The sequence below is a fragment of the Bacillus rossius genome, chromosome 3, assembly GCF_032445375.1.
Source record: "Bacillus rossius redtenbacheri isolate Brsri chromosome 3, Brsri_v3, whole genome shotgun sequence".
Lineage (NCBI taxonomy): Eukaryota > Metazoa > Arthropoda > Insecta > Phasmatodea > Bacillidae > Bacillus > Bacillus rossius.
In genome coordinates, this window is record NC_086332.1 from 943,052 (window position 1) to 961,035 (window position 17,984).

Here is a 17,984-nt window from a genome sequence, read left to right on the forward strand (position 1 = left end):
AAATGCAATATTACTAGTCATAGGTAGTGAATTCTAATCATTTCTCCCTTTGTCTTTGCCAACATTATCAAAAAATACTTCTCTAGCGATGCAAAAATTAAAATCATTTTACATATCTGAAAAATAATAGCAGTTCTTTGAATGAAAAAGTCCTAATTTCTATTTCAATTAGATGAAATAATGACATGATGAAGAGTACGCACATGTTGCATGGAGGTTCGTGGAGCGCTGCGGCCCACACGTGGAGGGCGGTCCAGCCAGTGCCACCGGAGCAGGTCTGCCCCGAGAGAGTGGAGCGGTGCACCCTCCCCAGTCTGACTGGTGGGGGGTGTGCAGTTCCACACCCTCCATCAGAACTGACGCTTGGTGTCGGCAGGCATGCCGGTGAGCGCGGGCGGTCCGTGCTGCGCCGTGCCGTGCTGCTCCAACAAGATGCACGTGACGAGGGGCAGCGACAAGGCGAGCCACGTGCTGTACCACTCGTTCCCCCGCACGGCGGGCCTCAGGCGGGCGTGGATGAAGGCGTGCGGCCTGGGGCGCCTCCTGGGGCGCAGCGGCCACTTCGTCTGCTCCGACCACTTCCCGGCCGCGGACTACGTCACCAGCCGCTCCAACGGCCGCAGGGTGAGTTCATTGTTGTGGGTCTGTAGAAAGCATTTTTTTAAATTTTTGATTTAAATAATAATATAAAATTGGAAAGAATCTCCTTTTTATTTTAGATACAGTTTGAATGTCACCCTATAAAAAATGTTATCCTTTGTGGCTATATGACATGATTGTTACAACTACAGAAACATTGTGGCAGTGCAGTGTGTGCTGACGTGCTCTCTGTTGTGTCTAGAAGCTGAAGCAGACTGCTGTGCCCTCACAGAAGCTGGGTGGGGGCACGGACAACAAGAGAGACGTGTTCCGGTGAGTTGCGCTCGCTTGCTGTCACTGTCGCTCTGTATCCGGTGCCCTGCCGTGTTTGTTTGGGCGATACGGAAACATGCTGCATATCAAACAAATTATTGCCGATAGTATTTTTTGTATTAAAACTTCAAAACTTGACTTGTATCACATATTGTGGTGCATGAGTACTTGAAATTTTGAGTCGAGTCGATTTCTTGACTCTTTCCTTATTTTAAAGTTATAAAAATTTGAGTAGTCTACTGTTTGGTCTAGGGACTTAAACCAATAATGAAACATCATTGACACAAACCTGAAGTATTCTATGATTATATACTAAGTAATTGTGAAGCTTGTAGAACATAGTTTGGTAGGAAACATGATTAGTTGATGTAGAATTTATTAAAAAGTTATTTGTTACAATTTAAGTGTTTCAGCATGCGATGCTTATTTTCTCCCGCCATCTCATTATTATTAACAATATAGATAATTAAGTATTGAATTTTCTAACGATGGTGGCTAAATTAGTGTTTGAATTGGTGTTTTTCATTTTTTTTATGTGTATTTGTGGTCGTGTAGTGCATTGTCATCACAGTTTTGTTTACGTTAACCTATACTACAAACTCAAAAAATATAACTTCTTTGCAAGTGCCATCCCAAAATTGTGTATAATTCGGTGCAGAACAACTGTTTCACAAAATGGACTTTGAATATCCTAGTCCACATAAATAATAATTATACCGTGCGTCAATGAAACAAAACATACAAATACACGTTTATTTCACTGTCCTCCTAGCTGAACATAATAATGACTCGTGTGAAGTGAAGACAAATTAATGAGTGATGAATATACATGGTTGAAGCCTCATAGTTACTGCACATACACGCATTGGATGGCATAAAATGGTTATCATAAAAAGAACTGCAGTTACTGTAGAAGCACCATAACTACCGTAAATATCATGAGATATATATTGGGGAAATGAAATGTTACGTCACTGCTACTCACCCTCCGAGCATAGCACAATTATATCGTATATACACCCTGAACATTCTACTGAGCATGTAGTGTTTAGGACAGTAAAGAACTTGAATATTTATAGTATCAATAAAATGATAGAGTTGTTGTGAAAAATGGTTTTCATTTTAATGTTCCAAATTAACATAATAATTTTATAGTCTTTAACTGCAATGGAACTGGATCAACATATTTCAGTCCTTGTGCTTCATAATATAATTTGAAAGCATTGTTTCTCTTTATATTTTGATATGTACTGGTGGCTTACAAGTTTTTTGTAATAAAATAAAATAGTTAACTTAATATACATTGAAATATTCATTTGTAAAACTTTTTTGTAAAAATAAAAACTGGGTGGGGACCATAGGCTAATATGCAGTTAGTACTATGATATGATAGTGTGATAATACTAATTATCTCAGAACACTGAAACTTTAGTTTAACTATTTTTCAGTGTTTATTTATATGTCTTTCAAGTGTAATTATCTTTAGGGTTTATTTATTTCTCTATGTTTAATGTTGTGCAAAGATATGTGACTAAGAGAAGGTGATTTTGTCTATGGATCGGCGGATCTTTTAAAAAATGGAAAGGAGTGTGGATTGTTAACGATATAAGTTTGAGAGAATAAAATGAAGAAGGAAGTTTTAGTGGCTGGTATCAGCTATATTATCAGCTGATAGTTCACTGAATAAGTGAACTGTTGTGCCCCTGAGCCAGGGCGAATGCTATGGTAATATTTAATTACCGGGGCTACTTTTATCCGCTGAAATAGAAGGTACCAAAAGTCTAATGTATTCAGTACTGAAGTTTTGTGTTCGGTGAGCCCCTCCTATTAACTGTTTCGGCATAGTATTTTATTTCTCTGGTTTTCATTATGGCACAACATAATTATTTTGAATTTCGCCTAGTGGTCCCGATTTAAAGACTCTTGTATACTCCGAAATAACTGAGTTAGTTAATTTTTTTATTCACTTTAAATACTATTATTTATCACAAATGAACTTTTGATTTTGGTTGTGCCCAACATAACTTTATAGATAAATTATATTTTATTTGATTTCTAATGAGTCATGGATAAGCAACCTAGTTTCTCAGTGTCGAAATAGGTAACCTTGGGCATAAGCCGCAATGGAAAATTACTTATAGCATAGTAAACATTTATGATTAATATAGTAATGTTAAAGTGTGGCGCCCATATAAACTTAATATAGTAACTATAATTCCTATCATATAAGTAAATACAATTATAGAGTGACAACTCAAGGGGTTTCATTTTGCTTCGAAACACATAAGAGGTTACCCTATAATATTAGTATAAATTACAGACTGTCGACCGTACGTGGGGCCCGATATTTTGTCAAGTAATTTTTGCTGAGTATAATCATGAATACCAGAGGGAGGTGTCATAACCGAGGCAATACCGGATCTAGGGACAGCAGCATGTCCGAGGACAGAGACGAATCTGATCAGCCCAAGGAACACTTGGAAACTATCTCAGTTTTAGTTCCTACTCCTAGTGGCAATATTGACTTAAATAACTTGCTCCAGGGACTCATGGACAGGTTAGATGCCAACGCTGCTGAAATAAATGCCAGGTTAGATGCCAACGCTGCTGAAATGAATGCCAAATTAGACTCTAACACTACCAGGTTAGATGTCAACGCTGCTGAAACCAGTGCCAGGCTAGAGTCTTATACTGCACAACTGACTGGCATACAGCAAAGTATCCTCAGCTTTGAGAGTAATCTCAAGTTAGAGCTGCAGGAAGTTAGGGAGTCAGTATCAGTTGTAACCAACCGGATAACGATACTAGAGTTGAACACTGATCAGAAATTAGCCCAGCTTCAGAGTCAATGCCAAGACACCACACAGAAGATACAGGAGGAGTTAGGCAGTGTGTCAGAACGCTTAGAACAAGTGGCCCAACAGGCTGCACAAAACCTCTGCAGTTTGGACAACACTAGTCAACAGGTGCACGAACAAATGGCACAAATTTCACACAAAACGGACGAACTAGGAAACCAACTAGAACAGCGAGTAGGTAATCTGGAAAATCGCATGCTTACCCTCAGGTTGGACAACCTGATGGATAGACCCATCACTACCGCAGTTACGCCCATAGCTATCCCTAGTAACGTGCCAGAGACTGCTTCACCAGTTACTACACCACATGCAGCACATTCTAGCCTTTCTCCTGCACTTGACCAAGTGGCCATTATGCACCACCCGGCCAGACAGTGGTCAGAGGCCATGCCTCGTTTCGCAGGTGGGGAAAATGAAAACCCCATGCGGTTTTTAAAAAAATTTGAGGAGTATTCAGCCATGTTTAAGCTGAATGACGAGGAGAAATTAAAATGCCTGAATACTGCCCTCCGCGAACATGCGTATTACTGGTGGGAAGTAATACAAACTTCGACCCACACATACGCAGATTTCCAAACTCAATTCAAGCAGAAGTTCTGGAGTGTGCGAATACAGGGCCACTTAAGAGCCAGGCTGCATGGGGAAAAATTTGACTATAAAAAACATAAGTCTCTGGAAGCCTATCTCTCGAGCATGTTCGAACGTACCAGATATTTAGACCTACCAATGAATGACGAGGAATTTATTTCCATGTTTCTTGGACAACTACCCTACAAGTACCAGTTACAGCTAACTGGTAGGAATTTTTCGAATATTACCGAGTTTAGAGAACAGTTACTGGCATTCGCCAGGCTAGAGCAGCAGGGGCGGATTAATACCACTGAACCAGAAAAGGCACAAGCTCAGAAATCACCTCCGCTTTACCAACAGTGGCAGCGCGGCGGGGAACAGCCCAAAATACGAGTCAACACCGCCAAATGGAAGTTTCACCACACCGGTAAATGGAATAACCGGCAGAATCGAATACATAACTCGAACTTCTGGAGCGGGAAATGGAGTCGTCCCGGTGGTGACGAGTACGAGCCGAGCCACCATGAACAACCCCGTAACAAGAGGTCGCAACACGAAGAACAACGGCTTCCCAGGTACGAGTACCCAGAGCGACCAAGATCACCACGTCAAGGGTACCACGACCGATTGCCAAGATCACCGGAGCAGCAGCAACAGCTAGTGTTCCCTCCCAGTGGAGCTGAAACCGTCCAGTCAGCGAACACCACGACGAGTTTCCCCACTCACAACTTCCCCTCGTCCACGTCAAAGTACCAACAAGGATACTTTGCGCGGCAATCACCAATCCCTCCCAACAGCAGCCAAATGCAGCAGCTGCGGCAACAGCAGCAGGTCAGCTCATCATCAAACGCCGCCTTGGCTAGCACAGCCAATGTGACGGCGTTAAACTAGCAAGGATTGATGGTGGTACGCCCCGAACATTGATCCACGTACCAGGCATGGGGGTGAACTATTGTATAATTGCATCACATAAATGCAACTGCAAGTTGTCAAAGTTCAAAACTTTCACTGAGACAATCGGGAAAGCCACGTACGTGTTATCTGATAGAGGATCCCAGTTTTCTAGTGATTTGTGGCAAAGTGGTGTGAAACGACTAGGTACTTCACCCACCACATCTTCAGTGAGGCATCCACAAAGCAACCCTGTGGAGCGGCAGATGCGTTCGCTAGGTAATCTGCTAAGGGCATACTGTCACGATGCACAGCAAAGCTGGCGTGATTATTTACCGTTTGTAGAGTGTGTACTAAACCACACCATACACACATCTACCGGCGTTACCCCCCATGAGGCCATATGCCTGGTTTGGTCGGAGGCGATACCCAACCAATATTTACCCATCTGCGACGAGAATCCGGATCAGGATAAACTTCCTAGCAGGGAAGAAATTGAGGATTTAATTAGAGCAAAGCTACACCTAGAAGCCAGGAATAGACAGAAGCGGAAAACCAGGCGCAAGCTACACCGTTTTAAGGTCGGTGACCTTGTGCTGTTAAGAACTGCACCAACAAGCAACAAGTGGGCGAATGTAACGAAGAAGTTATTCCTACTCTACAGTGGACCCTACGAGATTCTCCAGGTACATCGGGAGAACTGTTACACCTTAAAGGAAGTGTCAACAGGTATCAATGTGGGAAACTACAACATTAATCATTTAAGGGCCTACCACGCACCAGCTGTGCAAGATATGTAAGATCAGAGTATACAAAATAGTTAGCTATATGTATACTGTACTGTTATTGTGCCTCGAATTATTAATAGGATTTGTGTGTAACTGTGAATTTATACCGGAAGGTTATGGTGTTAGTCAGCTGAGTTATTTTTTTTTTTGTGTGAACTCAGTTGATTTCGGCTAGGTGAAGCATAGTCTTCCTAGCATTTATGCGGTTCCGTACGAGAGTAAATGCTCTTGTCCTTAGGCAGAGACCTAGAGGATGTACTGTGAACCTGGTGTACTGTATGTACATGTTTATTGGCAGCACCTAATAGTTCGGTTCACACACACGAATTGAGTAATTTTAATGTACACTGTCAGTACAGGCTGTAGATTGGTGCTAATGTATACCTAGGCAATGTTCTGTTGTAGACACGGACACCCTGACACACTGTGTGTAAACAAACAAGAAGGTACTGTAGAAATTGAAAATAATGGCTTACCTTGTTATGATCCAGGTTACAGTCTTTTTACCTACCTATTTCCTAGGCATTCCTCATTTCTAACACTTTTCAATCAGTAGTAAATAATGCTGACTAGGATTGTAATCCCACAGGATTACCCTATCTAAGTGGATATTTACTTCATCCACAACTTCCTAGATATCACACCTGAAGAAAGAATTAGCTATATAGCTGGCTAGAGAGATCACCTTCACTTCTCTTTAGATTAATTTTGACAAGAAAGAAAAATGCACATTAATCATTGAATTTCACTTGTTTACATCATACAGATAGCACTCAGTTTGGTAATTCACTGTCTATTTCTTGATGTGAAAAGATTCTTCAGTGATGAGTGTAGAATGTTATTATTTGTTAATTGACAAAATATTATTAAATATCTGTGAGGTAATTAATAACAATGCTAAAAAGCTAGTGATGTGAAAATGTGATTTAAGGTTGTTTTATGGGAGACCAAATGAAACAATTATGATTACTAAATATAATCAGAAATAACTGTAAAATATTAGAATATGTGCATATAAATGTTATGTCAGTGCAAATATCTATAAAATGTTTGTATTTGTTTGTAATGACCAGGAATGTGCTATTCCTATATACCAGCAAGTCATTTATGAAGTTCTAGTAATCACTGTAAATAGTTATTTAATATGTGCATATCAATGTTATTGTGTTTGAAGTTTAATTATGTGTTCCTGCACTGAAGTTTAGTTAATGTTTCTAAGAACAAGTTGATTGTAAATATAATATATATATCATATGAAACAAATGTTTATTGTTATGGGCAGAATTCCAGGAAATGTTATTATTTCTGCCATAAAATTAATGTATTAACATAATAATGTTTAATAATGAAGTTTAACAAACAACTATTTCAATTGATGGTATGATACCAATTGTAATAAAACAAAGCTTTCTTTGGCTGGGTTAAAAATAATTATTTTCAGCCAAAATAACTAAATGGCATTTGTGTAAATAGTTATCTATTGTTGTAGACAAGTAAAAATTATCACATTTATGTACACAGCATTTTATCATGAACATGGGAAAAAATACCCAGTCTCAACAATAGTCCACATCTGATTCCCACTATATTATGTAGTTGTGTTATTATGTTAATGAATTATGCTTATTTTATTTAATATTTTTGGTTAATATGTTTGTTGTGTCAAATTATGTGTGTTTAATTTAAGATTTTAAAATTTTAATAAGTAGGCCTATTTTAAACCAAGGTTGCTTACCCATTATTTAAGGTTAGTTAGGGTAGCAAGTAAAGAAGAATTTTTACGTTCCGGTGTCTGCAGCGAATGGAGAATAAACTGTACGAGGTAGTTCACTTGGACGCTTAAAGTTAAAAAGCGCGGGTGCATTTAGAGGCTAATATATAACAGTTTAATGAGTGTTTATAGTGTACACGAGTGCGCTGGTGCATTTAGAGGCTAATATATAACAGTTTAATGAGTGTTTATAGTGTACACGAGTGCGCGGACGAACTACGGACCGAGATGAATTCTTCTTGATCCTCGTCTACTGCATGGGGTAGTAGCATCAGCAGTGACAGCGTCCACCACGTCTGTCAGGCTTTGGGCATGACGTCACACCGCAGGCCTGGGGTGGAGCGGCCGAGAGGTATATCCAGGCATGGGTTGTCTGGAATGGCTGCCTCAGTCCTCGCTAGCCTGGATCACGATGTCAATGTGGTGACATCAGTGGTTGTCATTGGCTTGGACGGCGTCCCGGTCAACAGCGTCCAGCGACGGCGTGTATCTGCACATTGAGCGGTATTGCTTAGTACCCGCCACACAACACTTGTTGATAGCAGCCTCGTAATTCCCTGCAGAATCAACTCCTACCTTGTAACCAGCGGCAGAACGAGTTTTCTTCTTTGTTCCCGAGACCTTCAGCGAGGTAATAGACACCTCGATTCACGACGCCGGGTGTTTGTTTACCAGACACTTGTTGATAGCAGCTGCCTGCTCCCAGGATGAAGAAATATGGTGTGAGCCGTTACGATTCTCAACTGTCACGAAACTCAGTGTTACCAACTTTTGGCAAATGTCAAGTTTCAGTGTTTGAATTTGAAATTATGGTACGACCTAAATTAAACCAAATTTAAGGTAATTTTGGTGTGAATTAAGGCCGAGAGCGGCATCTGTGATAATACTAATTATCTCAGAACACTGAAACTTTAGTTTAACTATTTTTCAGTGTTTATTTATATGTCTTTCAAGTGTAATTATCTTTAGGGTTTATTTATTTCTCTATGTTTAATGTTGTGCAAAGATATGTGACTAAGAGAAGGTGATTTTGTCTATGGATCGGCGGATCTTTTAAAAAATGGAAAGGAGTGTGGATTGTTAACGATATAAGTTTGAGAGAATAAAATGAAGAAGGAAGTTTTAGTGGCTGGTATCAGCTATATTATCAGCTGATAATTCACTGAATAAGTGAACTGTTGTGCCCCTGAGCCAGGGCGAATGCTATGGTAATATTTAATTACCGGGGCTACTTTTATCCGCTGAAATAGAAGGTACCAAAAGTCTAATGTATTCAGTACTGAAGTTTTGTGTTCGGTGAGCCCCTCCTATTAACTGTTTCGGCATAGTATTTTATTTCTCTGGTTTTCATTATGGCACAACATAATTATTTTGAATTTCGCCTAGTGGTCCCGATTTAAAGACTCTTGTGTACTCCGAAATAACTGAGTTAGTTAATTTTTTTATTCACTTTAAATACTATTATTTATCACAAATGAACTTTTGATTTTGGTTGTGCCCAACATAACTTTATAGATAAATTATATTTTATTTGATTTCTAATGAGTCATGGATAAGCAACCTAGTTTCTCAGTGTCGAAATAGGTAACCTTGGGCATAAGCCGCAATGGAAAATTACTTATAGCATAGTAAACATTTATGATTAATATAGTAATGTTAAAGTGTGGCGCCCATATAAACTTAATATAGTAACTATAATTCCTATCATATAAGTAAATACAATTATAGAGTGACAACTCAAGGGGTTTCATTTTGCTTCGAAACACATAAGAGGTTACCCTATAATATTAGTATAAATTACAATAGTGATTAAAAAAATATCATTAGATACTATGTACTGTGTGTACTTTTATGCCACTTTTTTCTGTTTGTTGAGCTTAAAAAGAAAATACAAAAAAAAAAAATGTTGCTCGCTACTCAACTGGAAAATATAGAGTTATTGAGTTTTTGCTAGCCATCACTATACTGCAGTTATATGGGGAGGTGCTGGGCACGCTGACTCCACTTCCCGCGCAGTGTCCAGGCTGAGTTCGTCCTTGTGTGAGTGTAGCTACCACTTCCGCATGGCTTAGCGCGATCCCGGCATATTCCTGGTGCGTACGGTTGCAGTCTCTCCTTGCGGACCGGGACGTCGGTGGTGGGGTGCTATTTGTGAATAGTAAATGCTTCTTTTTACAAAGTTTACTGTTTCTATTTGTGCCACAGAAAAGTTGTAAGGATGATTATTGTAGGAAATTTAATCTTCTTTAAAACATTACACAGCAGTAGAATTTTTAATATGCCAAACACAGTCAAGCACTTCTGAGATATTTTAAATAAACAAAAAAATTGTAACATTTTATGGTTATTCAGCCACCAAAGTTTCCCTCGGGTCGGCCATGTTGGATAACTTGGTGTTTTCATACTGACTCCAGTATATTAAAATACTCACTAGATTAATATGGGTACATAAAGTACAGTATCATTTGTTGGGACATGTTAGTGTTTGTGTGACAGGTTCTCTTTGGCACCACCCTTCCTGGCGTAGTTGTGTAGTTGTGTTCTCTATGCAACAAACAAACTTTTGAGAATACACTCTTATGTTTAATAATATTGAAACATTGAAGTGAATGGAATTAATATCCCCATGATTATGGTTTAAAAGAAGTGGTAAGATTTGCAAGGTAATGTTTTTATCATGGACTTTTTTTTTGGTGGATGTTGTCAGTTCCATTTCTAACAACTCTTTGGTACTTGGCTGTTAATTTAGCGTGTGTGATGGGGAAATGGCCTATTCTGGGTTTAAAGCAGTTTACTTAATGCCCAGATTAAGGCTTGTGAAATAATGTAGGTGTGTAGAAGGTAGCAAATGTGAGAATTAAAAATGTATCTATAAAAAAATAAAAAAAATAAAAAAAAATTGTTGGTGTATCTGGGCAGAGTGCTAGACTGTGAAATAGGCCTGTTTAAACATCATTGCTATACTGATAATAAAATTCAAATAAAAATATCAAATTGTCCTCAAATACCAAGAGTAAGGTAAAATATTTCTGTCAAAATTTGGTATGGCATTCATAAATAATATTTGAACAGATATGTTACATGGGCTTGTGCAGGGGCAGTGTATGGTTCTTGTTAATGGCTGTCATCAGTATCAATATATGTAAATACACTTCATGCTTTTGGGTTTTTGGGAAATTTTGCAGAGATGAAACATTTATGGTTTGCTTATTTTAAAATTATCAAAAAAAGTTGCAGATTACTGTGCAGTCCAAACTTGATTGTTTTGCTGTTCACTATGAATACCACACAATCTTACCTCTACGTTGATAGTTGAACTAGCTGATGTGCGATAGTTTCTCTGTCAATTGAACACAATCCAATATCAACATTGAATTGAATACAAATACGTGATACTGTTTGTTTTGATGTTTGAAGTTTGTCGTGTCGGTAACAAGTCCCAGTGGCACGGCCAGGGCAAGGTCCGTGCGACACAAGACACGGACACTGGAACCACAGCCAGAAACTGTCAACTTGAATGTATATTACTTCATTCAAACGACCAGAAAAATGCTACTAACAAATAAAAATTGGTAATCTTGCTTGCATAGCTAATTTAGTCATTTCTAAAAATCTTATATTCTCAACTTGAAGGTAGTGGAGTGCCCCACTGTTTCGAGAGTTCTGTCAGATATGATGCGTCTGTGTGGCTGGATACTTATACCGGGTGTCTTTCAAATCTCAGTAATAACCTCAATGTGGCAATTGGAGCTATAACAAAAAATATTAATAGTAATTATTTTTTTATATTTGAGCTAGAAGGTGTTGTGCTGTTACTATTTTCATAATGCACAGAAAGTAATGATTTATTTTAATGATACTATTATTTATAAAATCTTATTATTTTGATTGTTGTTATTATTATGAAATTTTATTATTTAATTTGTATATTGTTCGCCCGCAAAAGTTATTTAAATATATTTTTATTAATTATGTATATCTACGAGAGCTATGCTCTATGACCTGAAATGGACTTATATGGACAGTCAATTGAGTATACCCCTCTAAGGACTAATGAACTTAACGAATAAACAATGATTTTATTCGGGGTATTTCTTAAAGAAATTTTCATTGTTGGAAATTTTCGTTTTAAATTTACCACATTTTTGTGTTTTCAATTGTATTAATAAGTGTTATTTACAGTATTTATATTGTAAGTTACGTTAACCAATTTTGGTTTCGGCCAATGAGAGGCCGTGTTTTAGATGTGAGGCGTCTAGAACGTCTTAATTAATTAGGAAGGTTGGTTGTATGAAGGCGTCTGATGCCGACGCAAAGGCGCGAGGCCTATTTTAAATTTGAAAGATAGCTAGCTAGATTATGCCATCCGACACTCAGGATGAGCTTAAACGACGTATAAATAAATAATGTGTAAGATTATAAGGGCATATTCTGACGGATATGTTATTAGGAGTGAAAATCTGTAAGTAAAGATCTTGCATTTTGTATCGCCCATAGACATACCCAGCTGTATGTAACTTCGTCCTAAATAACTTCGATTTGACTACAAACTGATTAGTTTTCACGTAAAAGGTGTCAATTATCCTGAACTACGTCATGAATTGTTATTTCCAAGATTTAAATTATTATTTTATTTTGTGATACCCAGAGGTGAAATGGGAGTACAAGTTTCGTGTCTCTACCATATAAACTGAGTTAAGCCAAGGCAAATACGAACCCAAATATAAACATAAATAGTAATCATACTAATTGATTGTGCTAAGATTTCAAACATTTCTTTTCTTTTATGTAAGAATGCGTCCGTAAAAACATCATTTGATTGATTTTCTGAACTTACACTAACAAACTTTTGTGAACGATTCATGTGTGCTACGTATTTTCCTGATGTTTAATTTACATAAGCGCATATCCACGAGTCATGTTCAGTATCGTTAGGATTGTTTTTCTGTGATTTTTATCTAATTATATTAATATTGATTTTTATCTCTACACCTATGTTAGTTGTCCCTGATGAATAGCCATTTTATTCTTAATAATAAAAACCTGAATTCTATCCCTATGTGTTGATATATGTTACCTAGCTACCTGTGTCCAAGAGTGTGGGTTTTATGATAAATAACATTTTATGCATGTTTCTAAGGGTCAGAGTACAAGAGCATTACAATACCATTGACACATATATATGTCTATATATATATATATTTTGAAAAATAGTGACAGCCAGTGTATATCGTCCCGACAACACACACACAACAAAAGGGTCTATTTATAAATCAACGAGTACTATTAATGGTACTGGCGCCAGCAGTAAGAACACACCGAAGAAGTTTAGCAGTAGTACAGTGTTCACTTAATATAAAACAATATGGTAGTTTTAACTGAAGTAGCTCAATACCGTACTTTTAAAATGGACAAACGTTTATGTGTGATTCAACTGTTCTTGCTGGACAAATCTTGAATAGATAATCTTTGTGAGCATTTATTAACTTTGCAGAATTTTTGTATAAAAATGTTATATAACGTAGTGCATGTGCCACCTTGTCTCTGAACTACTGGTGGTGTGGTGGTGTGCTGGACCGCGTGGTGTCTTGTTGGCAGCTGGCCGGTGATCGACAAGGTGTACGCGCAGTGGAAGGATCACTCGACCTTGGTGAATGAGACCACGGTAAGGCAGATGACCACGTGTCTAGTGCTGGCTGATGCACCCTGATGGTGCCAAATTATGTCCACAAGAAATTTTTATCATAAATTGGTTATAATATAGAGTAGTTCAGTGCTTCCTCTCTTTTCAATCTCCCTCATTAAAGTACAATGCAATGTAAGGTATAAAAATATCAGTCTCTTAAATTGCATGCATATATCATTGGGCATATTAGTATCACATAATGTAGGAACTCTGTTTTCAATACTACTATTACCTCAGTAATGTGTAGGTACATATTAATTTCACATTAAAAATATTTATTGAAGTATTTTATACTTTTGCTCATTTATAACTAAACTATACATATTTAGCTTGTTTACATGATTCACTTGTTTTGATGTTAAACTAGGATACACATCTTGGCTTCAACAATATTTTTGGCCATCTAGTTTTCTTTAAACTTATATCTCATTGGCAAATAAGGTGCAATCACTACTGGTCTAATTTTTACAAATCTCATGTTGACAATAACCTTGTTGATGAATTAAATACTTATTTTGTAATAATATTCATGCTTTCATCCCTGATTTCATTGAAAGTTTCTAGTTACCCTTCATGGTTTTCAAAAAATCTAATTCAAGCTTTAAAATATAAAAAATAATTTTCATTGCTTTTCAGAAGAAATAAAAATACGTACTACTACCGGCCGACACCCCCCCCTTTCTGCCCATCCCTGTACTATCAACACACCGCGCCACTGTTCATTCACTCAGAGCAGTGGCTTGTTAGGCTGCCTTTCTTGCAAGTCTTGTACATAGTCAGTGAGTATTGCTGAGACATTTCTGATGCGCTATAATGACAACTAAGAACTGCCATCTTTTAAACAATGATGTGGAGTTGTAAAATGTTTTTTTCACTGCTTTTAAGGATGAATCGCTATGCCTTATTTGCATCAAAACCAATGCCGTTTACAACAACATTTTAACATTTCCCGGCATCTTTTCTTTTGACCACTATGTCAAAATCCAATAAGAAATTTTAAAATAAAAGTTTTCTATGTATTTCATTTTAATAAATTTTGTTTGCCTGCTTGGATAGTTTTCTTTTTCCTCTGGCCCTATTCTACCAAAGTTTGCCCATCACTGGGTTAGATACGATAATGCAGCACAAATGTTGGAGGTTTGAGAAGGCAGTGTGAAGAGTATTCCCAGGCCACAAAGTCCGTGCTGGGAACCACTGGAGTGTAACTGTGTTTGTGTTTGTGTTTGTTCCAGGTTGTGATAAAGCAGGAGGCAGAGGAGCCGGTAGTGAACGGGACCGCGCAGTCTACAAAGCCGTGCGTCGTCAACCTTTCCTTGAACAACGTTCTGACCAGAAGAGATTCCAGAGTGAGTTGTGCGCTGACTGGTGGGGAGAGACCGCGCTGTGATGGCCGTGTGTGATGTTGCCGTGTGTTGTGGCAGGAGGTGCTGGAGCTGCTGACGGCGGGGAGCCTCCCGGTCCCGGCGGGGCCGAAGCGTGGCCGCAGCGAGGCCAACACCGACCCCATCGTGAAGCTGTACAGAAGCGTGCGGCTGGAAACTGCGCAAGGAAAAGAGAGAATGTCGGTCGATGACGTGAGGTCGGACGCCGGTGAGGGAGCGACTCGGGGCAAGCCTGCTCGTTCAGGCAGGCGGGATCCGGGTTTGGGAGTGACGTCAGCTAACTCCACATTTAAGGAAAAAACGAAAACTTACAAGCGTGGAAAAAGACGACGGGTTTTTACGATACTTAAAAGAATACGATCGAGGATTTCGACCACGCAAGAGAAATCTAGAAGTTCGGTGATCAGCAGCAAACCACGTTTCTCAACTAGTGTAGCGAACCAGAGTAGATCACGTTCGAGAACTGTGAAACCCGAAGAAAAATACAAACCCATTTTGGAAGAGCCATCGAAAGTCTGTGACAAACAGAGTGACTGTAAAGAAACCAGTTTCTCGGTGCTGGACAACGTGCCCTGTCCGACATCTGACGTCGGTCAGACGGTGCCGGACGTGCCGGATAACATGTCCAGCACGACCTCCGTCAGCTCTGAGAACAGCAGTCAGTTGGTCATGGGCAACGTGGCCAGCCCTGCGACCGACGACGACGAAGACGGTCACCACGTGTACCTGGAGAACGTTCCCAGTTCCACCACCGATGACGTGGAGAAGAGCATGGTTGCAAGTGTGTTCGACAAACTAGAGAATGATCAGGACACCGCTCCGGACTCGACGGAGTCCTTGGTCGCCGCAGACTTGCCTGTCGCAGAGATGAAGCAGAAACGACGAGGCGTGAGCAAAACGAACCCCGCGGCGCCCGTGCGGAGGACGGAGAGAGTGCCGGTGAAGAAAAAGTTCCCGGGTGACTTCGAAGGCCCCGACTCGAAGATGGTGAGGAGGCGGAGGGGCAAGACCCTCTCCCCGGAGCGAGTTGATTCGCCAGCACCGGCCGTAGAGACACCGTCCACGCCGCCATTCAGGCACGCATCACCCGAGAGAACCACCTCCTGTTCGCCCGTCACGTCATCGACAGTGCCTGGGGGAGTGGCCCCTTCCACCACGTCGACACCGGCCAAGTCACCAGCAGCACCCGTGAGTACTCGTGCCCGGCTGTGCCGCTTTGCATGGAAACCAGGGAAAGTAATTTACATTATGTGAAGTCTTATGTTTTTCCCTGGTTTTTTTAATTCAATTTTGAAAACTTCATATGAGTTAATAAAAAAATGTCTGTCATGATATTAAGAACATTTCTTGTAGTTCAAGCAGTTTATATTTTCGGGTGTTTGTAATTGCAGCCATATTCTAAATAAAATAATTTTTGTTCCTATCTAACTTTACTGTGATGAAGATATACCGTGTTTTATCGCATAATCGTCACACATTTTATACAAAAATCAAGTTTGAAAAATATGGGTGCAACATTTATGGGGAAAAATATAGTTCTTAATAAAAAAAACCTGTTCATGGAAAGTACGTTTATTTAAAAAAGTGGAATATATAAGAGCACACCAAACAATTTAAATTAATAAGTCATGCAACAAAAACCTTTCTTCAACTTTAAACAGAAAAACAAAATCTGTGACCCGAACGCGAGCCACTTGAATCTGTGACGTGAACTGACACCTAACTATTGTCATAGTACACATTTACCACGAAAGAGTGTGATCTATCAAATTAGTTAACTCGGCACTTGACAGAGAGCGCGCGTTGCATGCAATCGGCGAGATATCAATATTTGACTACGTTTGCTCGCTCTATACGGGAAGCAACATAACCAAACTTGAATGATTGCAACTAGCGCTGGATACATTTTTATAAGCGATACACCGCGGCGACACAGGCGAACAGATAAAGGTTATAACGTTTAAAAACGTCTTGAAAAGAAAATTTACACATCAGACAACTTTGTATTTCCAATAATTAAAATAAGTGGTAATGTCCGAATAAATATTAGATTTCTACTTTAAAATACATTGTTTTATAGGGAAAAAATACCTACACAAAGAGCTCGGAATCCAATAGCGGGACCAAAGACATGAGACGTTTACATGAGGTTTTTTAAATCCAAATTGTGACGCCCTAAAATATAGGTGCGATGATTATGCGCATGCGACGATTGTGCGATAAAACAAGGTATTTACGTATTTACGATTTTTAAATTTAAGAACCATATTAAACCACAGGATGTTAAAAGTTTGATAGGTACGGCAAGCACACGTAGCTAAGAAATTATGTGAGTTCAAAGTATGTAGTGTAGACACTTTCATTTTTTTAGTAATATTGGCCAAATATTATCAAGCGTATTGAGAATTAGCAGAAAAGCCGTTTCTACTAAATATAGACTGGTATCGGCACGTTTATAGTTGCAATCAGTTTTTGATTCGTGTACACATCTCTTGCGGAACCAGGGGTGTCAGATGCTGCTCTGAATGCTATTCTTAGAGGCAGTACCTACTCCTTGACCAAAAGGACTTAATGTGGAGTAAACCAGTTAAGACCCAAGCTCTGGAATTGCACTTGCAGATCAGAGGCAGCTGTGTCATCTTTTCCCTTGAATGCCATACACTAACATCGCGTCCCCAACTGCATTGCCACCAAGAAGTAGCGTGAGCCTATCCTGAGTGCCATAGGCTCAAGTGCCACTTCTCTTCTCTCGCCAAGTAGTAGGTCCGTGCAGGCATTTTTCACAAAATAATTCTGAGTCATTTACAGAGAACAGTTAACAATAAGAATATTCTCCACCTTCAACAATGCCAGAAATGTTTTGAGAAACTCGTGTGCAGCTTGTCTTTTCGGTGCTAGCATTTTACAGTCAAGTTAATATTGTGCTAACAAGCTTGAGCCTCGAGCTTGTCAAATTAACCTTTGCTTGCTTGAAATGGAGTATCAGTTGCTGCCTCTCCTGGGTGTTGCTCCAGTCTTCAGACAAACTGTTGCTCCAACCTGGTTCACTGAAACGGACACGAGAATGTTTTTCAATGTTGGTCCTGAATCCACACTTTCTGCTATCATTCCATTTTCTCCGTCATG

At 39.2% G+C, this 17,984-nt stretch overlaps 1 protein-coding gene across 2 annotated transcripts in view; it reads left to right on the plus strand.

The window, feature by feature from the left end:
- The window catches only part of LOC134530052 (uncharacterized), a 51,064-nt gene that overhangs the window by 8,274 nt on the left and 24,806 nt on the right, over positions 1-17,984 (plus strand). For both annotated transcript variants that reach the window (XM_063364595.1, XM_063364596.1), the window contains exons 4-8: positions 377-624; positions 842-912; positions 13,389-13,455; positions 14,709-14,822; positions 14,898-16,046. In XM_063364595.1, the coding sequence (XP_063220665.1) occupies positions 377-624; positions 842-912; positions 13,389-13,455; positions 14,709-14,822; positions 14,898-16,046 (1,649 nt within the window). The remainder of the gene's footprint in view (positions 1-376; positions 625-841; positions 913-13,388; positions 13,456-14,708; positions 14,823-14,897; positions 16,047-17,984) is intronic.